Raw genomic sequence first — 22929 nt, forward strand, 5'->3', positions numbered from 1 at the left:
CCTCCCTACACCCCAAGCTCCCTACTGTACTAGGAATTAGTCATCACTTTAGCCCTAGTGAATAGTAGGACTGAAAATATATTTGTGAAAGAAACCATAACACGAGAGCATAACACATAGCACTAGGGCTGCTGAGATGAGTAAGATATATTTTCTGACTATGGCAGATCATTCACCATTTACCAAACCCCAACTTGACCATAGCTGCAGCAGCAGCACAAAGCTTATCAGAAGCTCAAACAAAACAAAACAAAACAAGAAAACACTGATTTTTTCAGAAGAACTACAGGACTCAAAAGAAACAAACAGGGATGACTGGGTGGCTCAGTCGGTTAAGCATCTCCCTTCGGCTCAGGTCATGATCCCAGGGTCCTGGGATTGAGCCCCACATTGGGCTTCCTGTTCAGCGGGGAGTCTGCTTCTCCCTCTCCCTCTGTCCCTTCCCCAACACTTGTGCTCTCTCTCGCTCTCTCAAATAAATAATAAAATCTTTTTAAAAATTCTTCATATTCTTATGACATCTGAGCTGAGCCTAAGTCTAAATTCCCTTCTGGCTCTTATATTTTATTATTTCAGGTCTTTCCTCAGAATTTTGAAGAACTTTCTGCCACTGTGTTAGTGTCTTTTTGAAATGACTGATGCTGTTTCATACACCAAATTTCCAAGTCCTCTTCTCATAGTATTTTCCTTCTTCTTACAGACTATGACTGTGTCTCTTTATCCTTCTCCATAGACTAAGAGCTGTTTTCTTGGTTATTCTGCAATTTCACTATGATGGATCTTCTTGTAGATTAAAAAATAATAATATATGTTTATGCTTATATACGTTTAATGTATGTTTAATAATACATATGGTTAGTTCTTGGGACTAATGATTGGTATCTTTTAACAATTCTGGAAAATTCTCAGGCATTCCTTTTTTTTTTTTTTACCACCTCTTCCCCATTATATTATTTCTTTTTGGAACTTTGACATATATTAAATCTTCTCATCCTAACCTCCTTGTCTCTTACTGCTCTTTCCTGTTTTCTACCTTTTTGTCCCTCTGATTTTCTATCTTTTCTTTGTATCTATCTTTGAGATCACTGATTCTCCTGCTATGCATAATCTATGGTTTAATATATCCATTCAGTTTTAATTTTGAATTTTTATGTCTTCCACTTATAAAGGTTATATTTGCTTCTTTTCCAAACTGGTTACTTTTCTATTTTCAAGATGTTCTTTTATTTCTTTAAAAAATATTAAACCTTTAGAGGTGCCTGGGTGGCTCAGTCAGTTAAGCATCTGCCTTCAGCTCAGGTCTTGATCCCAGGGTCCTGGGATCAAGTCCGGCCTCGGGCTCCCTGCTCAGTGGGGAGCCTGCTTCTCCCTCTCCCTCTGCCCCCCTCTCATGCTTTCTCTTTTGCTCTCTATCTCAAATAAATAAATAAAATCTTTAAAAAAATATTAAACACTTGTTTTTATATTCTGTATCAGATCATTTCAAGATCAGTGGTCTCTGTGGGTCTGATTCTGATGTCTGTTATTTCTGCCAACTTTCTCTCAGAGTGCCTAATTTCCTTGTTTTTAAACTGTGACAAATTTCCTTGAAAATTTACCTGTGAGAACACTTGGTGATCTAAGTTAAGATTACATTTTTTTTTCAAAGATCGTCTTTATTTATTTGACAGAGAGAGACAGAGTGAGAGAGGGAACACAAGCAGGGGGAGGGGAGAGGGAGAAGCAGGCTTCCCGCTGAGCAGGGAGCCCGATGCGGGGCTCGATCCCAGGACCCTGGGATCATGACCTGAGCCGAAGGCAGACACTTAACAACTGAGCCACCCAGGTGCCCCAAGATTACATTTCCCTAGAGAGGATTTGCATTTGCTTCTACCAATTGCCTTGGGATGCTATCTACTTAGGACTATTTTAAATTGAATTTTCCTTTTGAGATGTTCCCAACACAGATAATATGAATTCAGATAACTTAGGTGAGATCCAGCTTATAGTTACACGTTCTCAGAGGCGGTTTTGTTGTTGCTTTTTAATCTACCCAATGCCAAGGCTAAGAGTGGGATGATGTTTTTTGTTGTCCCCTTCTCCTGACAGTTTTATTTTTCATTCATCCTTACACTGAAACTGTAGTCCTTCGGTTCCCATTTCAGTCTCGTATTTTGTCTGGCAACCCTAACTATAATGAAAATGCTCCAAATTTTTCTATTCAAAAAGAGAGATAAAGGCTAATTAAGTGGTAAGAGAGAAAGAGAATCATAAGTTGGTTTCTTTCAAGCCCTAAGCAAATATTTCTGTGGTATACTAGATTAGAGGTTTATCTATTCTATATTTTGCCACATTGTGGTTTCTTCTCTAATCAGCTTTGCTAATTACTGTCTCCTCATCAAATTCCTTGAGGGTAGGGATTGCCTTTCTTGTCTGTATATATCTTTATAATCACCAAAGCAGTGTATGGACTATCATACAGGATCAGTTAAGTATTTGCTTATTGCTCCTACGTCCATCCCCCTGTTGAATGTTCCTCCTTTCTATCCACCCAAGTACTCAAGCCAGGGAACCATCCCACTTCCTCACCTCCCACATCATATCATCTGATCTTCTCAATTTTTATCTTTTTAGGTTCTCTCCAATCTGATTTTTCATTACTGAAGCCGTAGTCTGAGTTTATGCCCAACCATTTCTCCTGCAGTATATTCCTTAAACCAGTGTTTCTCAAATGTGTTACATGGAATCCAGGTTTTGCAAGATTTAAGGGATATAACCATTTCCACAGTTAAAGAAGTCATTTTCCGTGTAGCACCCACAATGATCATTTTAAGATATTCAGATCACATTGGATATTTTTTATAAAGCTTTGATGGTTCCTCATTACTTTTAGATTGAATGCAAACCTCTTAAGCCTGGCGTGTAAAATGATATTTGATCTGATCCTATGACCTTGGCCTCATCTCCTGACTCTCTCCCTCTCTTTATCCACTGTAGCCCCACTGACCTTCTCCATGTTCCTTGAACAGATGAAGTTTTCTTAGCCTCTGAAACACTGCCCTCAGAACCCACATGGCTATCTCCTTGTTACCATTCCCATCTCCAAAGGTCAATTCCTGAAAGGTTCTGTCCCCAACAAGCCTATCTAAATTAAGACCTCTCATCTCCATTCTAATCTCATCACTCTCTGACCCTTTATCTGAATCTCTGTACTTATTTACATGTTTTTCTTCTTCATTCACGCATATTTTTGGAGCTTCTGCTATGTGCAAGACAATACTCATGGTACCGAGGTACAGGAAAACAAAACAAAACCACCCGTCTTCACGGAGCTTGCATTTTAGTAGCTGTTTCATGCATTCATTGAAGATTTACATCTTATTTGCATTATAATAATTATCTAATTTTTCTTTTATTGTCTATTCTCCAAAATGTAAGCTCCAGAATGAAGGAATGAGTGAACAAACGGCTGTAGTGGGTAATCCTCATAGACACTCAGCTGTGTATATTTATCCATCACTTTCACCTATTAGTTGGTTGAGAGAAGAATGGGAATCCAGAAACAGCTTGCCTATTAGGATATCCTATTGTTGGAACCAGAGGACTTGGTAAAGACCAGAGTCCAATAGAGAACTGAGTCCTCTTTTAGCCAACATTTGTAGACAATGATTTAGATTATTTATTCTGGTCTCTCTACTACTGTGTCCCTCCAGGGGGTTGTGCCCCATTGTCAGCTGTACTATTTACATTATTGCCAATTCAAATATTTATTCATTGTCCCTGGACACCAGTGAGGACAAAAGGATTGAAAATCGTCAACAGGCCCCCTAACCAAGTACTTTGTATCCCAGCACCACTGAACTTCCCAGAAAAATCTTCTGTTTTGGCAAAGCAGGTGAAAGGGTCCATTTTGTATGCTAGTGTTAATTATTTGAAGCAATTCTGAGTACAAGGCCTATCTGAATTACATACTTTTTAATGCTATTTGGGGCTTGTAATTAGTTGCACTCTGTGGGTATATAAATCTCTTACCCAGTCCTTATTTTTGTGTGGAATGAAGAATGTCAGTGCCTCTCTTACAGATTCGTACAGCATCATCCAATAACTAAGTACATATTTACTCTGGGAGAATATGCATTATTGACAACGTGCTTAATTAACTCCCAAAACAATTTAAGTACTGGCTGCTTGTAATATTGTCTCTCCCCTCAAAGGGAGTAGTGCATCTCAATAGGGGATGGACACTGCTGAGGTTCCAGCAAGGCCGCAGGTGCTTATAAAGAGAATTGCTTGAGAACGCTTGGCCCAATGACAGTGCCTCATCCAGTTGGCAAGTCTTGAGGCCGAGCCAAGAATAACCCCATTTCCTAGTAATCTGCCTCCTTTATGGAATCCTATCAGAAAAATATTTCAAATTAAAAGTGAATTTTTAAAAAGGAGTTTGTGTAAACATCTGCCATGGTTTTAACCGAACCCCATGGAAGATCGGTCTTGTCCTGGTGATGGAGAATTAGGAATTGCTAAGAAACAAAATGGAAAGATGGAAAAACAGAAGTGTGCAGAAAAGTGACAGAAAATGAAGAGTGTGACCAAAAGACTAGTTCTCTGGGGAGAGGGGTCTGTGGAGAAGACTGTTGCAGACATGTGGCATAAATGACCCCTGGAGCTCATAACCTGAGCACGCACATTCTTTCCTTAATAGAATTTTTTTTCTAAGTCCATAGCACATATTTATTAATATAGAAACATGTATAGATACACATAAATAAAATCAGAAATAACTCCTGTTAACATTTTAGCTTTTTCTTCTGATTTTTGATAGTCATCTCTGTACACACAGATCGATATGCATATATAATACATACATATCTAGATATGGATTACCTTCCCTATTCACATAGCCTATCATGAAAATGTCATGTCATTAAATATTCTTAAGAAACAAAATTTTAATGTATAAATGTACCATACTTTTTAAACCTCTTCTCAGCAGATGAACTTTCACATTGTCTTTCATAGGGACATAATCACTGGTTATTCCAATCTAGAAAGTTTTCTCTGGGGAACACATTAACATACTAAAGTTATAGAGGGTCAAAGTTATAGAAGGATGAGAAAAATGGAATCTAGTCATACCATTCCAACGCGTTCATTTATATCTATATTTTCAACTTATTTCCCAACTCCCAAAATGCTAGGTGAACAAGTTAATTAGAATTATAGAGTTTGTCTATAAATATGGAAAGGCTAGAAGCCAGGTATAGAAAGTCCTTATATACATACAGATGTGTGAGCCCATCAGAGAACCATTCCTTCCAGTTACAACTTTAAGCAATCGAATGTAAAACATATTTTTGGAAAGCTAGTATATGAATTTATAACCTCAGAGTTGGCATTCTGTTAGATATGGCCCAAGTCCCTCATCTCCAAAGAGAAGTATGCAAGACAACCCACTGGCCCACAGAAAAAGATAGAACTTGTATTTGCAATCATTTTATTATTAAATTTTCTACTTTATCTTTCCACTATATATTTTTAAAAATGTAAAACATTCATGCACTAGCACACATAAATAATTCACACACATATATATGCATCGCAGGCACATGCTAAAGTTTTAAACCAATAGGGTGATCAATCAAAACAGTATGGACATTACTACTTTAGATTCTGTAATTAGGGAGCTTATAGAGTATTTGGGGCTAGAAACCTATGAAGAAGGGGCGAAGCATCAGTTTGGTCCATACTCTGCCTAAGTGTGGGAAGCACTGGGAAGGCAAACATTGCCCCAAGTTTGGTCAAACCTAGAATATAGGTGATTGGAACTGGGAAGGTAATAGAGCCAAAAGGTTGAAGTTGTGGAAAAAGCCAGCATCCAGGGCGTGATGAATTACAATAAGGCAGGTGCCGCTTTGTGGAACACTTACAGATGTGGCCTAAGAGGTCAAAGCAAAGGGAGCCTAATGAGTCTAGGACACCTGAGGAAGGACTGAGGTAGGGGAAAACCTAGAAGCCTCCCAAGAACTTAATTTTAACCTGCCCATTAGTCTAGCATCCCTAACTAGTAGATCTGTGCAGTAAAGGACTATGGAACAGATCAGTTTCAATAGGCAGTGGTAGAGGGAGGCCTGGGGTGTGGATGAAAGTTCTAGAAGCCTGAAAATGAATCTTTTTGTAAAGATTTTATTTATTTATTTGACAGAGAGAGACACACCGAGAGAGGGAACACAAGCAGGGGGAGCGGCAGGGAGAGGAAGAAGCAGGCTTCCCTCGGAGGAGGGAGCCCGATGCGGGGCTCGATCCCAGGACCCTGGGATCATGACCTGAGCTGAAGGCAGATGCTTAACAACTGAGCCACCCAGGTGCCCCCTGAAAATGAATCTTGAAAGACATACCACCCTGACATCAACTTTTCCCCCTGGTTTTGCAAAGAGGCGATTCGGCCTCAACAACATAGCTGATCCCTGGCTAATTCTGGCCTATCTAGATATTATATGATAAAGGCTATTCTTTAAAAAACCAAGTCTTTTGTCTCCTTCAATGAAAAAGAAATGTACAGTAAGATTTTAGAAAAAGCAAATTAGAGTCATTTTAGCTTATACATATCTTTAATTGTGTGACTCCAAGTTTATGTAAACCATAAACAACAAATTCTTGTTCTCTGCACATTTTGAAAATTCGATTCCATTTCAAGTTTAAAATATCCCTTTCCCGATGCATTTTGTAAGTTAGATGGCCATAACTCCTAATGTGGCCCTGATCCATCCGTATGCAATGGTGAAGGCTATAGGTATTACTAAGAACACAATAACATGGCAGAGGATGTACGTTGACCACTGAAGGTGAGGTTGAAGGCAGCAGTCAACACCTCCATGAGAAGAGGGAGTTTCCCATGAGCCCCAGCACTGATAAAACTAAGGAAACCATGGGAAAGTGACACACAGGATCACGAAGACCTCTCCAGAAAGAGGGGGCACCATAGTCCTGCCCATCCCACCCCATAGATAGGAGACAATAGGAGTTTTCTCAAGAAAGGCAGGCTGTACCCCCATTTTGACAAGGCATCTGCTCATACATTCTCCTTAGTGGGGATGTGAACAGGTGGAAGCCAGGAACTGTTTCCGAAGGCTTTTTTTTTTCTTTTTTTCCAAATGCGCGAGGCTCTCTCTGAATTCTGACTGAACTTGCCCCACGTCCCCTCAAACTATGTTCTCTCAGCTCAAAGGTTTGACAACACCAAGTAACCAGAGCTATTCAAACATCCTACTTTGGAAACCACCTTCTGAGACAGTCCACAATGCTAGCTTGTTTGGACTCTTCTACCCCTAACCCCCAAACACACACACATACACACACACACACACACACTCACACACACACTGGAAGAGCCAGCAACATTCACCTTTCTCCTTAAGCCAACCCTCCTTTCCTACCCTACCATTCAAATGCCAACTTGACTTAGACTCAACTTCTAGGTTTGGGACTGTTACCTTTCCTTAATCCCGTAACAGCTGCCTCTCAGTGGTCAAGCTAAATCCATTTAGCTGATGTCTGACTTGTGGATCTTCTGGGGTGGAAAATTTTTTAAAATAATTCTTATTCTTCAGAATAACCGGTAATAATGAGAAAGACTAATGGGCATTCATAAGCTGTTCTAAGACATACTTCCTGTTCTATGCATTATTCATTTATGCAAACTATTGTAAAGGTACCAAATTCGCTGTGCATCTGGGCTGGAAAGGTCCCTAGACTCAAGATTACATTGGTATGCACATTTCTGAGGCTTGGTTCTGTTTAATATTTTCATCATGACCTGCTTAAAGGAGCAGAGAGCAAACTCATTAAATTCCTAGATGGGAGGGATGGCCAGAACATTAGAGAACAGGATTAGAATTTCCCCAGCCCTTGCCAAATTAGCAAAACTGTCAGAGTCAAATATGTTCATTGGGGCTGGGCAGGGAAAAGTAGGATGCCCAACTGTGAGCTGAGTAGTAGCAGCTTATTTAGGAACAGACCTGAAAGAATAGAGATGCAAACATAGACGCGTAGCAGGAAATACTTACCCAGTGGAACCACTCGTGTTCTCCGGGGCCTTTGCACCCCTCTTAAAATGGATTGCGGAAGCATAAAGACCCCTCCCCACCTGCAAAAATTCTAAGAATTTCTGTGAGCTTTTCTTTCTCAAGGCACCTCTAGCTTCAGATTCCTTATATCATGTAATTAGCCTGCTTTATGGTTCATTTCACCGTCCTGCTCTGGTCTGGTCACCCTGTAACAAACCATGTCACCATACAACAGACACAAAAACCATTTCCCTACTGTGAGCATATCATGGCCTCCTGCAGAAGGGTCTAGCTACGTCCTTGGCTGTCTTGAGTCTTGTTCCATCCTTCCTATGGAAGGGGCACGGCTGAATCTGGCCCAAGAGCCGGTCATACATTGCCAACCCCTGCTAGACTCCATTGCAGAATTTTTACCTTTTGAAGTCTTAGCAACCGCTTTCTCCAACCAGATCATTTTATACCTACAGAAATCAGAATCCAGAAAGCAGCGCAACATTTAATGCAAGTTCACAAGGCAGTTAAGCCAGAGTTAAAACTTCAAACTAGAAACAGCCCAGTTCCCAGGCCAGTACCTTCTCCACTGCATCATCACTAGGCTATTTCCAGAAGGTTCTGTCAATCTCTGGTTAAATGGCAGAACCTCTTATAGAAATGTTTCCACAATAGCTTTTGGTGTAATGCATCAGCCATATAATGTGTAATACACAGTAGTGTTGTCTTGCAACATCCCTAGGAGAACCCAGGATGAGCATTTGGCTAAAGATTTGAGCAAGGGGCAGATTTTGTGAAAACCAAAATAGAGCCTAGAGTAGATTAGAAAGGAAAGCTGTGCACAAAGTTCAAAGGGCAAAATTTTGTTTAAATAAAATTAAAGGTCACATACAACCTTCACGTACCACGAGGAACATTCTAAAGAGGAGCAATTTTTTTCCATCTCTTATCAGAATGAAAAGAACAGAACTGGAGCACCATAGAAACTTTGCTGGAGGTCACTCTGTGAGTCACGGGAATCACGGGCCAGTGGAAATCATAGAATTCCCTTAATAATTGGATCTGGAATTGGCATCTTTCAAAGAGGGTTATGAGGAAGGGAAATAGACTGAATTAGTGATTCTCAAAGCCCTTCCTCTCTCATTAAGTCCCCTGAAAGCTGTAGGAAAGAGTCCTTCTCTGAGCCAACAGGGACATATTGAATCATTATACTTAATGAGAACAGGACAATTCCTTCAAGAGATTTGTGACGTGCCCAACACAAAGTAGATACTGTATTGGAAAAAAAAATAATAATTGTCCGGATTTCAAAGGAGCCTCCCAGATGACACTCCCTCACATTGGCAGGCATTGGGGGTAGCTCATGGAAAACCTACCATTCAGAGTCGAGAGCCCGCCGCCCCTTCCAAATATGCATGTGTGGACACGCTTGATGCCTTTCCCTCACAGAGGCCAGGAGGTGCTTAATGCGGATGGTTCTTAATCTGCAGTTTGAAGACCTAGGAGCTTGGGACTCTACTTCCTTGAAAATTAGGGCCAACCGTTATTCCTGAGAACTCTTATTTTACTAGCTTTGATAAAGCTAAACCACAGCATACATCGTGCTACTAATTAAAAATGGTATAATCTGTGCAAATATCATTTCTGGAGAGTACCTTTCATGAAACATCCCAAAAAGATTATTTGTCTCAAGCCAGGACTTTTCCAGAGCCCATTTTTCCAAATGATGGACTCTCGGTAGTTATTATGTTTCATTATTATAATTTTCTTCCAGATAATCCAGGAACCTGTACATCATGCACTCCGGGGTATTACATGTAAGTTTGGTTTTTTTTCTTTTTTTTCATGGCACTAACTTTTCTGCAGTTTAAGCATTACTGACTTAATCCTAAATCCAGTGATTAAAGCAAAGAGGCCGGGCAGCCTGAAGCGACTCTGCCCTGTCAGGCTATTAAAGAACAATTCTTGGATTTAGCAATAAGAGCCCAGCTGTTTTCTTGCCTCCAAAGGAGGCCCTCTTTTTCTTGGTCCTGGAAGTCACCCAACCTGACACTGGTGTCTAGGAATCTTGCCATGGGTTACCAGGATTCAGACCTTGCTGTTCATGGACAAACCTTAACGATAGACCCGCCCCCAGGCAAGCTATTTCCAAACGTCTGCGTGGAGACCTTGTCCTTAACAGGAGTCAGAAAATCCAGGATGAAGCCAGGTACTTTATGAGCTCTGAATCATCCCCTGGGTAAGAAGAGACACAGACCACTAGATTAAATGAAACACAGATAACAATCCCTTCCAAAGTTCTCCAATTCAACTCCACAAGTCAGAGATGGGAGGTCTCCACATCACCTCCCCTTCCCATTGCCATGTGACAGAAGCACACAAACCGTCTGTTCAAATCCCAGGCCTGCCTTTAACTAGCTATGGGACTTTGAGCATTTTACCTCGAGACTCAGTTCCCTTATCTAGAAATTAAAGACAAGTTATAGCTACCATAGGAGAATTGCATGGAGGTTGAAATGAGGACTTAATGCATCATCAGTACTCCATAAATAAATATTGCTACCCCTTTCCTTCTCCCCACCCTCTTCACAGCTGCCCCAATGATGGGTCCTCAGGGTCCAGAGGGAAGTGGTTAATGACTTGTTTGGTGAGCACACATAGACCAAGTTTTTGTCCTTGAAACCTAAATATCTATACCTGTTAAAAATGATGTGTAGACAGATGTCAGGATATTAAATTATGGTGGTGAAGAGAAATACGTCAACATAGCTCGTGGAAGAAACTCCATCTCCTCCCCCTCTTAGGTTTGAACACCACTGTTACAAGACCTGTCCTCAGAAGACCTACAGTGAAGAATCTGAATGCAAAGCGTGTGAGACCAACTGCGGCAGTTGTGACCAGCATCAGTGCTATTGGTGTGAAGAAGGCTTCTTTCTCCTGGGTAAGCCTGAGAACCGCGTGGTGCAAAGGAAGAACAAGGCTCCAGAGCCCCACCCAGAAATAAGAGCACTCGCTTGATTGGCTTCAGACTCTTCCCGTGCCTCTTCTCCAAGGATGGATTTTAATTTGGTTTGAAAATAAACATTAGCCGGGACTACTTCCTTCTGCTTTTACTACTGAAGCAGAGTTCCTATGTCACTCATTCATTTCCAACATCTCCAAGCTGATGGAAACAAGAGTGACAGGGGCGGGTGGGGGGAACGCTGAAGATAAATGCCTTAGAACAAATCACCTGGAATATTCAGAACTATGACTCTTTCCCGGAGACTTAACCCACGCTATATATTCCTGAGCAGTGTTAAAGATCAACAAGATCCTTTGTCTTTGGTTTTGGTCAGATGGTTAGGGAAGAACTATGCTAGCAGCCTTCCAGTGGAAGGACTCACAGCCCAGTGCTCTCGAACGTTTGCAGGATCAGCCCACACTGATCTCCAGTCCTTCTATACAGAGATTCGTTTGATTTGCACTTTTTCAAGGCCCTGAGAATTTGAAGTTCTTTACTCTGTGCTCTTCACCCCTTCACCCCTTGAGCAAACTGAAATGCTTGGTTAAGAGAGGACTGACATGTTGGATTTAAGACACGTTTCTTGGTTGAAAGAAGCTTATGCCAGTTTGGTTTCTTTAAAAACAAATTCAAACAAAGAGTGTTCCTGAGATTCCCCGCGGCCTGTTTAGAACTCGGCCTCGCATAGCGCACCAAGCCAGCCGGGGACCCACCCTCATGCTCCCTCTCTGTGCGCCCCTGCAGGTGGCTCTTGCGTGAGCACATGTGGTCCTGGCTTCTATGGCGACCCAGAGCTGGGCCAGTGTGAGCGCTGCCACCCAGCCTGCGTGACCTGCACTGGCCCTGGCTACCATCAGTGCGGCAGCTGCCGGGAAGGACTGCAGCTGCGACACGGGACGTGCTCGGAGCCTGCCCAGACCCAGGTGGAAGGCAAATTCTGGAACGGTATGTGCCTCCCGAGACAGAGAAAGCAGGTGTCTGGCCACCTTCTCTGCCTGCCTGCCTCCCTCCCCCTTTAACGCTTGCTTTTGGGATATCCCAAAAGAGATGAAGGCAGGGCAGTGAACCAAAGCTTGGAGTGGGAAAGGGTAGGAGGCGGTGGTTCATTGTCATCCGACCTGGAGGGAAACCCAAAGCGCAGCCTACGGTTGGTGTGGCCCGTGAGTTCCTATCGGGAGGAGGAGACCTCAGATCAGGTAGAGAGTCATGTAGGGGAATGGCCCAATGACCATTCTCAAAGATTTCAGAATAGCTTCTATCTAAGGTAAAGGAAAATGACTGGTAAAGGTGGGCTTTTTCAGTTGGACAAGGAAGACCTGCTCTAAAAGTACTGGACTTTAAGCTGAGACAGCTGATCTTTCCGGCTGGCTGATTAGACCTTAGCATCATCCAAGCTTGCCTTTTAAAAGATCCCCTCCAGGGGCACCTGGGCGGCTCACTCAGTTAAGCAACCGACTCTTGATTTCTCCACGTTGTGAGATCGAGCCCGGAGTCCAGCTCCATGCTCAGCGGGGAGTCTGCTTGAGATTCTCTCTCCCTCTCCCCGTCACTCCCCCCAACTCGTGCTGTCTCTCAAGTAAAATAAAAGTCCCCCTCCAGTTGCAGTTGGGGAAAGTGGGGATTTTGATGGGGGCTGGAGGAAGGGTGTGGGAGTTTGCAATCTAACAGTAAAGGCTTGCGCATGCTCATTCCTACCTGCGTCTTCAGTACTGACCTCACATTGAAGCCTCAGTCACGAGCTTCCTTGCAAGGTAGTTACAAACTCCAGTGACCTCTCTGTGTCTCTGGTGGTTAAAAAACCAAACCCTCTTCCTGCTGGAAAAATCTGACTCACATTCTATGCAGAGACGCTCATGAAAACAAGAGATGCTCTCCGTTTGATTTCAAGGCAAGGATTTGTTAAAAAGGTCATTTCAGTGCAATGGCAGTGGAGGTCTGCTCAGGATGAGTCTTCGAAGGGCCCGGGGCGAGGGATAGATCCCGGGCAGGAGAGAGGCTCTTGCCGGGTCTGACGAGGGACATCCATGGCGACCGTCCACCACGACAGGGTTGCATGTGTGACTTAAAGGAAAAGCAGCTCAGAGACCATCACAAACCCAGCAGCCAAAGGCCATGGAGAACACGGGCCAATTTCAGAGGCATAGCTGGGAAGAAAATCATTCAATCCAGATTGGGATATCTTCCGTGAATTATAGCTGGACCCAAATGCTGAAAACGAGCTTGTCTGGCATTCAGGCATTTAAGAGGCAGGGCAAGCCAAGAGGAAAATAGTCTGGTGCTGGGTCTCTAGCTCAGAACATCTGTATTTTATCTGGCATCCAGATGATGAAAAGGTCCAGGGATCCAAGAGTCAGAGCAGATTTGATTCCCCAAATGATTACACGTCCCTTTCAACTGGACTACGCACTTTGCAAGCAGAAATCAGGCCTTGACTGCTCCCCTTTGTCAGAGCACCACACCCACCCCTCTGCATTTTCTACTATCAAAATATAGTGTTTTTGAAGAAAGGAAGGAATTAGTCCATTTGGGGAGTTAGCACTACTAAGGGATTTGGGAAGCAGTTGAGAATGTTTCTCATGGCTGGACAAAAGCAACAAAGTCAATGCCATGGCTGCACTTTTCTATGACCTAGGAAATCAGACATTCAGACTATTAACAGTGAGGAAAACTCTTTCTTCACTGAGCAAGGTGAGGCCGGAGCTCAGCTTCCCCAGCAGAGCTTAGACACCACTGAGGGAGACAGTAAGTGGGAAATGCACTCCATCAAGTCCTGGGAGTATTTGAGCCAAATGCCTACATCTTTCCCCTGACTTCTAACTCTTAAAAAACAAAAACAAAAAAACAAACAAAAAAAACCCCAACAAGGTTGAGGGTATAATAGGAGGGCAGAAGTTTCCAGAAAACAGGCACTAATTAGCCACCCCTTTAAGATGATGCTAAGCAGGTTGCAGTCATCCTGGGTCAACTCAGTGGGAGCCCAGACAATGGACAGAATGATTTTAGAAGAAGAGAGCTGCCTAGGTGCTCTCAACAAGGTGGTGGTGTGGTTTTCAATACGGTTGCAGAAACACATAGGAAAGGTAAAATGGGACAAACTTCAGTCCACTCCTTCACCCACATGACCTCCCAGAGGAAACAATCAGATCCTGTTTGCATCCAGAGACTACAACCGCCCCCCACGGTCTGTGCCAGTACATGTTGGGGAAATAGCCTTGAAATAAAAATCCAACTAGACTTCGCTAAACCCCTCTCTTAATAAAGGGTCTGCTCACGATGGGAGGACTGTAATTCTTCGTTAATTACACACACGGTGGCATCACCTCCTGCCCCAGTCCAAGGATGGAGATTTCCCTACACATTGGACCATGCCTGGCCAGGCCTCCAACCAAGACTAACTCATCTCCAAAGATGGCGGCTCAACTCTGTTCTTCCTGCCAGCAAAGAATCACGTGCACCAGAGTACGGATCCCTACCAGCTCCCCTGTCCGAGTCACTAACACCCTGTGAAGATTCCTAGGCCAATGCCCCTGTGTGGCAGCAACAGACCCAACGTGAAATAGGCTGCTAATGGCTTCCACAGGGACTCAGGCATCACGAGCCACCGTGGGTGAAAACGTTCAGGCGTGGCAGGCCACAGGTTCGGCTGCTTTCCTGAAACCATTGTTGGGAATGGAAACAGTTTACTCTATGACTGTTAAATCATTTGGATTTTCTTTTTTTTTTTTTTTAATTTTTTTATTGTTATGTTAATCCCCATACATTACATCATTAGTTTTAGATATAGTGTTCCATGATTCATTGTTTGTGCATAACACCCAGTGCTCCATGCAGAACGTGCCCTCCTCAATACCCATCACCAGGCTAACCCATCCTCCCACCCCCCTCCCCTCTAGAACCCTCAGTTTGTTTTTCAGAGTCCAATCATTTGGATTTTCTTAAGTGGTTTTCCCCCTGGTAGTGCCGGAAAGTCCTAAGAATAATTCCTGCACATTTCCCCTACCCACCTATTTCCATCATCGATTAAAACCGCGTTTGTAGCAGGCTCTAATTACATATGCTGATGATAGTTTAATCTACAAAGCGCAGACACAGGGAATTAACTTTTTGACCACATCCTAACAATTTCTCACTAGCCTGTCTTTTGATCTTGATTCCTATGCCTGAGGAAGCCTGGAATCCCAGAGCCAGTCACGAACACTGAGAGCCGTATGTAAAAAATAAATCTCAGCGGTGGGCAGATATGCTGCTATGTGTAACTGAATCTTCGAGGGCTTTAGAGATGCCACGAAAATCTGATTTTTAGAAGGACTTTGTAGATATACACAGTTGCCTCGCGTAGAAATGAGCACCTCATTTTTACTTAACTAACCAACCAGAACTCCGTGAAGAAAACACAGGACTCTGGATGAGTAAATGATTAAACCTTTGGCCCATGGGATCCCTGAAGGAACCATGTGTCTCCACTTGCCCTGATTGTCAAATATCCAGGAATTTCAATAGGGGATCACTAAACCATCGGCAGCTTGAAATCAACTACGATGGGAGTATTTACACCACGGAAATCAGCAAACACTACAATTTAAGGTTTTTGTCATGTGTTCCAAAGAGCCATTTTACTGGTACACCACTGCTTTGACCTCGACCGAACTATTTTAAAATCCAAATTAATTACTAAAAAGTCTCTCTAGTGGATGTAGGCTTTAGAGGTAAGCATACCAGGGTTCAAACCCTGGCTCTGTTCTTTACTGGCTGTGTGACCTTAAACAAGTCACTCATCCTGTCTGAATCTTAGTTCCCTCATCCATAAAATAAGAACATGGAACTGCTTCAGCCAAGGTCATTCTGAGAATTAAATGGGAGAGCCCACATAAAGCTCCCAGGACAGAAGAGGACACAAAAGTTAAACTACTCCCTTGCCCTTTAACCTGACCCAGTCTTAACACGGGAAACACTAGTTCACTTTCAAAACAGTCTTCCCTGTCAAAAGCAAGTAATTTGGGGGGCCCTAGGTTGGGGAAGAATAGTCCCAGAAAGAAGGCAGCAAATAGTGGTCAGCTGGGATGCCTAGGAGCCAAGCAGGGTCCTGACTTAGCCAATACTGTGTATAAAGATGTCAATGGCAGCTTTATTTATAATAACCAAAAAAAAAAAAAAAAGATGGAGCAATCTAAAAATGTAACAAAAGAAAAAAATTAAGTGAATTATGGTTCATGCAAATACATAATCCATTAAAAATAGTGTGTACTAAGAATTTTAATAGCAAGAGAATATGCCTATAAAATTTATAATAGCAAATGCAGGGGCGCCTGGGTGGCTCGGTCGGTTAAGGGTCTGCCTTCAGCTCAGGTCATGATCCCAGGGTCCTGGGATGGAGCCCCACATCCAGCTCTCTGCTTGGTGGGGAGTCTGCTTCTCCCTCTCCCCCTGCCTACCGCTCCCCACCCCCTGCTCGTGCTCTCTCTCTCTGTCAAATAAATAAATAAAATCATTAAAAAAAAAAAAAACGTAGGGTCGGTATTATATACACAGAAGACAAATGATTAAATACATATACGTGATTATACTCACACATTCAGGATGAAGATGGGAAATCTACGTGCTGACGTCCACATCGCAGGCATCTCTGGGTGGTAAGGTGATAGGCGAAACTGACCTTCTTCATCTTTCTTGCATTAAAAAAATAAAACACTTTATTTTTCTTTTCTAATAAAAAAGAGCCTGTGCCCACTGCAAGCCCATCTTTGGTGAGGAGCCTGCCACAGAAGCGACGGCAGAAGTTTCAAATCAAAAGAGGTAACAGGGAAATAGGGAGAAGATCATCACACTGAATCAAAAGCCTCTGTGACGTAGAAACCAACCCAAAGAAGCTGGGCTACAAGGAGCAAATGGGGGTGCCCAAGTAAAAACAGAAGGAGGTGGTGACCACAACGTAGGTGCTCAAAGACCAAAGACCCGGGAGGAAACTCAGCAGTGGAGCTTTCTGGAACATTTAAGGGCGTTCCTGATGTGCTGAGTGGTTATATCTGGGAGAGGCTATCAAGAAAAGCCTCTGTCCTTGCAGATCTGTAATAGGCTGGAAAAGCACCTTTGGCCTTCCCAGTCACTGTAGTAGTATTTGAAATAGCAGAGATTGGAAAAAAAACACAAAAAAAACCCGAAGTGGTCAGCAACAGTTACCAGTTAGAAAAATGAAGTATGATACATCCATGCAATGGAATGCTGTGGAGTCATAAACAAGAGGGGGTTCTTTATGCGTCAATAGAGAATGAGCCCCGAAATACATTATTACCAAAAAAAAAAAAAAAAAGCAATGTGATAAAGAGTGCGAATAGATACAGTTTATATAAAAAGGATGGAGAGTTACTTTATGATATATTCCCTTTCTTCAGTTTTGTTGGTTTTTTTTTTTAACTGTGTGAGTATTGCTTATTTAAAAAAAAATTTTTTTAAATAAAACTCCCATTTTATATGGTTTAGCTATAGTCATTTCTAAAGGACAGACACTATATTTTCTTGGTCAAGGTGATTTTTTTTTCTTTGAGGTCTTGTCCAGTCCAGAATTTCTGGAGTGGAAAAAAAAAGAGAAACTATGATCAAAGTCAAAATTTACTTGTGATTAAGTCACTAATCTTTTATGATAAAAAGCTGTGGCGGGGAACGACAATCCCTTGCCCACACTTAATTGCTGTTAACTGTGTGTACGGAGCACCCTCTAGTGGACATATGCTGACATTACAGAATTTTATATCCAGGGTATCCCAGTAAAATCTCAAACTGCCAGAATGTGAGATACACGTAATTATAAATACATATGTAGATACATACATTATATTTTACAAAAATGTGAGAAAGCCCATTAAAGCTCATGTCTTTCTAAATAAAAAATTTAGTATAAAAATGATAAAATCGGGGCGCCTGAGTGGTGGCTCAGTCAGTTAAGTGTTTGCCTTCTGCTCAGGTCATGATCCCAGCTTCCTGGGATCGAGCCCCAGTTCCGTCTCCCATATCAGTGGGGAGTCTGCTTCTCCCTCTCTCTCTACTCCTCCCCTTCACTCGTGTGCTCTTGCTCCCTCCAGCTCTCTCTCTGTCTCTCTCCCTCTCTTTTTTAAGATTGTATTTATTTGTCAGAGAGAAAGAGAGCACAACCAGGGGGAGCGCCAGGCAGAGGGAGAAGCAGCCTCCCCACTGAGCAAGGAACCCCACGTGAGACTCAATCCCAGCACCCTGAGATCATGACCTGAGCCGAAGGCAGACACCAACCGACTGAGCCACCCAGGCGTCCCTCTCTGTGTCTCACATAAATAAATAAAATTAAAAAAAAAAAAACGATAAAATAAAAAATTCAAACCCTGAGGGGAAAAACATTCAACCCCTGGCCTAGACATATAATAGTAAAGATAGTCAAGGTGTTTCTGATAAGTATTATTTTGCTATTATTTTTTAAGAACGCTCAGCCATTAAGTATCTTTTTTTCAGTTCCATTGAAATACAATTGACATACAACATTGTCAGGCTTAACCAGCATAATGTGATGACTTGATATACATATATATTACAAAATGATTACCACTATGAGGTTAACACATCCACCACCCCCACAGTTAACCTTTTGTGTGTGTGTGCATGTGTGTGATGAGAACTTTTAAGAGCTACTCTCTCAGCAACCTTCATGTACCCAGTAGAGTATTAGCTGTAGACACCACACTGGACATTACATCCTCAGCACTTATTCATCTTATAACTGGCCATTTGTACCTTTTGGTCCACTTTCACCCATTCCCCACCCCAACCCCGACACCTGGCAACCACCAATCTACTCTAGGTCTTTGGTTTCCTTGTAGGTTCCACATATAAGTGAGATCATATGGTATTTGTCTTTCTCTCTCTGACATACTTCACTTAGCCTAATGCTCATGATTTATCCCTTTGTTGCAAATGGCAAAATTTCGTCCTTTTTTATGGCCGAATAGTGTTCCTTTATACACATATGACACATCTTGATCCATTCATCCATCGATGGACACTTAGGTGGTTTCCATGTCTTGGCTCTTGTAAATAATGCTGCTATGAACATGTGAGGACAGGTATCTCTTCAAGGCAGTGATTTCATTTCCTTCAGTTATATACACAGAGTGGAATTGCTGGATCATAGGGTAGTTCCATTTTTAATCCACAGTGGCTGTGCCCATTTATGGCCCCACCAGCAGTGCACAAGGGTTCCCTTTTCTCCACATCCTCACCGACACGTGCTGTCTCTTCTCGATCCTAGCCCTTCTAACAGGTGTGAGGTGATCTCACATTGTGGTTTTGATCTGCATCTCCCAGGTGATTAGTGAGGACTGATGTTGGCAACCGAATTGTTGCTCATCTCTGCCGCCTTCTCGTTTGGGTTAAGTGAGACTGTCAGTTTAAAAAGGCCTTGGTCCTGTGGAGCTTCCTGTTGTCTGTGAGAACCCTGAGCCTGACAGTGCTCCGCACAAGGCTAATTGAGCTCTTAACAGCTCCCCCCAGGGAGAGTACAGCAGTGAGTCAGTCTCCTGGAAAACCAAGGCATATTTCTCTCTCCAGACTAGGAAGAGAACAGCCACTTAGCATGGCAGGATGATCATTTATGTCTACACATCTATATCTATATCTACATCCACACCAATCTGTCTGTCTACCTACCTACCTCTGAGTCTAGTTTCCTCTGGAGCGAATCTCAGCAGCTTATTAACCATAGCGTCTTCAGGGAAACCAAGCAAACCCTCCCGGTGCCACTCGGGTATGGAACAGAGGGAGAAGAGAGAGAACTAAAGCCTAAGGTTGGGAAATGGGGAAGTATGGTAACCAAGGAGGAAACTGGGAGGAAGGAAGCAGAAGGTCTAGCATTTACTGAGCCGCTGTGTGTGCACGTTACACACTGTTTCATTTAGCCTCCACGACAGTTCTATAAGGGAACGATCGTTTGCTCTCATTCTAGAGACATGGAAAATAGGACTCTCGGAGTTTAATTACCGTATCCATGGTTACCCTCCCATAAGTGGCACAGCTGGGCTCTGACAGCAGGTGTGCCTACAGAACCCACTTTGTCAGACTGACTCTCAGGAAGAGCAGGAAGGAGCAGGAAGCAAGAGAGGGACGGTGATCGTAAGATGCCAACAGTAACAGTCAACTGAGGGTCTGGATCATTCCTATCACACGTCCTGAGCTAGATCTTCTTTTTCTAATTCTCTCCTATGAGACTTAGGCTGATTCCCAAGCAGCTCCTGAGATTCGGTCAAGATCTCGTGGACTCATTGAGTGATGTCACCAAGGCTATTCTGTAGGTCTTTGAAATTGTCCTGTGGACTTCCTGACTCCCTGGAAAAGCCTGGTCACCAAAGGAATGCTCTTGGGGGGAAAGGGAGAGAGGAACACCTCAAATGTTTCCCAGGGGAATGGTGTATTGACCTGGGATGGCCTATCACCTGACCAACCAGAAAGCCCACAGGTGGCTCCATTAGGTGAATGTTTAATGATGATTTGAGAGGAGATAAATTTAGGTTTGCATTCCACAGTGATTACTCTGAAGAACACAGAAACCCAAACATTGACGGATTTTGAAACCTGGTTCCAAAGAACAAAAAAAAAAAAAAAAAAAGGGGGAAAGAGAAGAAGGAAGGAAGGAAGGAAGGAAAAAAGAAAGTTACCCCATAAAAGACACAATGAATTCTGTTATCCTCTTGGAGTGAAGAGAAATGGTCATCTAAGATTCTTGGTGAAAGAAGTGATGACTTTTAACTAGAAAACTTTCATGCATGCATGCACACAAGCACACACCCTCACAGATTTTTAATATATGAAAGAAGGAACACCTGTTAGTTCAAACAGCCCCGTTGCATTTAAGACTATCCTGTCACTGGAAGTTTGCAAACCATGTCTTGATAATCAACTGGAAGGAAAAGAAAAAAATAAATGAAATACATGAATAAATGAATAAAGCCCACCGTGGAGGTTTAGCCAATGCAAAATTGAAAGGATTCGATTCTGGGCAGGGAGGAAGATGAGATTACCCGTGAGATCCTTTCCAACGCTGTAATACTATGAGCCTGTTCAAAGGATACTGACTTCTGGTTTCTGTCTACACAGACGTTATGAGAGGACACCAGCCTTGTCATCCTTCTTGTAAAACCTGCAATGAATCTGCAACCCTGTGCACTTCGTGTCCAAAAGGTCAGTATGGAGTATGATAAGAAGTGGCTATGGCCAAGCCAATTCACTGTCACTCATGTGTATTGGCATTTTTACGTAAAAGGTTTGCAGGACTTGATCCAGTCCTCACTGTTCCTATCACCGTGGCTACTCTGGAAAAATGCAGGGACCCAAACAGTGACCTCTAACAAAAACTGGTATTCAGGAGTGCATGGTGGGTTCAGTCGGTAGAATATGTGACTCTTGATCTCAGGGTTTTAAGTTCGAGTCCCACATTGGGTATAAAAATTACTTAAAAATAAAATCTTAAAAAAACAAACAAAACTGGCTTTCAAAGGACCAAAAAAAAAAAAAAAAAGAGAGAGAGAGAATGAAAAGAAAAATGCCAATGTTCTTATCCAAAGGCATGATGAAGTCATCTGTTGATCTGGCCACAGATTTTGTTAGGGTCTCTGGGTACCTGACATTTCTAGAGGCTCCATTACTCTTTAAAGTGCATTAGCCAAAACAAGAGAACTTAGGGTAGAACTTAGGGTAGGGTAGAGGGTAAATACCCTACTTATTCTTTCCTTCTTCATTTCTGAATTTAGGAGAGAAAAAAAAACCCAAGAACAACAACTTTTTTTTTTTTTTAAGATTTATTTGAGAGAGAGCGAGAGAGAGCGCGAGCAGGAGCAGGGGAGAGGGGCAGAGGGAGAGGGACAAGGAGACTCCCCACTGAGCAGGGAGCCCAATGCGGGACTCAATCCCAGGACCCTGGGATCATGATCTGAGCTGAAGGCAGATGCGCAACTGACTGAGCCACCCAGGCGCCCCAGCCAAGAACAACAAACTTAACAGGTCAACAGATGAACTGCTTCATCATTTACAATAACAAAACATCAGAAATAGCAACTTCCCTGAATTCTGGGGATATTTTATTAACATGGTACACTAACAGTGAGAAGTTAAGAATCAAAAGTGACCATTAAAGTGGTCATTATGTTGGAAGGTGCAATGTTCATCGTGAGATGGGGCACAAAAGTTTAAAATTTCAGGTGTGCCATGATTCTACCCCTATGAAATATAAAAGTTTACAACCAAAAATTGAAGGAATTTTCTTGGGATTTGGGAGTGAAGGGTGATTTTAAAATAGTTTTCTTCAATAATGATGTTATCTGATTTTTTTCAATTAAGAAGCACTGGGTGTTACATGCAAACAAGGAATCAGGGAACACTACATCAAAAACTAATGATGTAATGTATGGTGATTAACATAATAAAATAAAATAAAATAAAAAAGAATAAGTAGGCAGACCATCCACTCCAGGTGGCGCTGGGTAGTGGAGGGGTTGCCACTATGTTAGTGTCCTAGCAGGAGAGGATTCCAGAAGCAGAAGAATAGACTCTATTGAGCTGCACATGTATAACGGCCTTACACGAAGACAGACCAAGGTGTTAATAGACAGATCAACTGGGGAAAGGGAAGCCCCATAGTGACCTGCACCAATATCAGCAGGAAAGTAAAAGAAACAGGGCAAGCGGGCACCTGGGTGGCTCAGTCAGTCTTGATCTCGGGGTCCTGGGATCGAGTCCCGCATCTGGTTCCCTGCTCAGCGGGGAGCCTGCTTGTCCCTCTGCCTCTGCCCTTCCCCCCCATCATGCACTCTCTCTCTCTCAAATAAATTTAAAAAAAGAAAGAAAGAAAGAAAGAAAGAAAGAAAGAAAGAAAGAAAGAAA

At 42.6% G+C, this 22929-nt stretch overlaps 1 protein-coding gene across 2 annotated transcripts in view; it reads left to right on the forward strand.

Annotated features, from left to right (window-relative positions):
• PCSK5 (proprotein convertase subtilisin/kexin type 5) overlaps window positions 1–22929 on the forward strand; it is a 456955-nt gene that overhangs the window by 398923 nt on the left and 35103 nt on the right. Inside the window, exons 25-29 of one of the 2 annotated variants that reach the window (XM_032427639.1) lie at window positions 9808–9850; window positions 10838–10974; window positions 11782–11982; window positions 16753–16830; window positions 21148–21231. In XM_032427639.1, coding sequence (XP_032283530.1) covers window positions 9808–9850; window positions 10838–10974; window positions 11782–11982; window positions 16753–16830; window positions 21148–21231 — 543 coding nt within the window. The remainder of the gene's footprint in view (window positions 1–9807; window positions 9851–10837; window positions 10975–11781; window positions 11983–16752; window positions 16831–21147; window positions 21232–22929) is intronic. The other variant, XM_032427640.1, reaches the window with a different exon arrangement.

This window comes from Phoca vitulina, unplaced genomic scaffold (genome assembly GCF_004348235.1).
Source record: "Phoca vitulina isolate PV1807 unplaced genomic scaffold, GSC_HSeal_1.0 scaffold37, whole genome shotgun sequence".
NCBI lineage: Eukaryota > Metazoa > Chordata > Mammalia > Carnivora > Phocidae > Phoca > Phoca vitulina.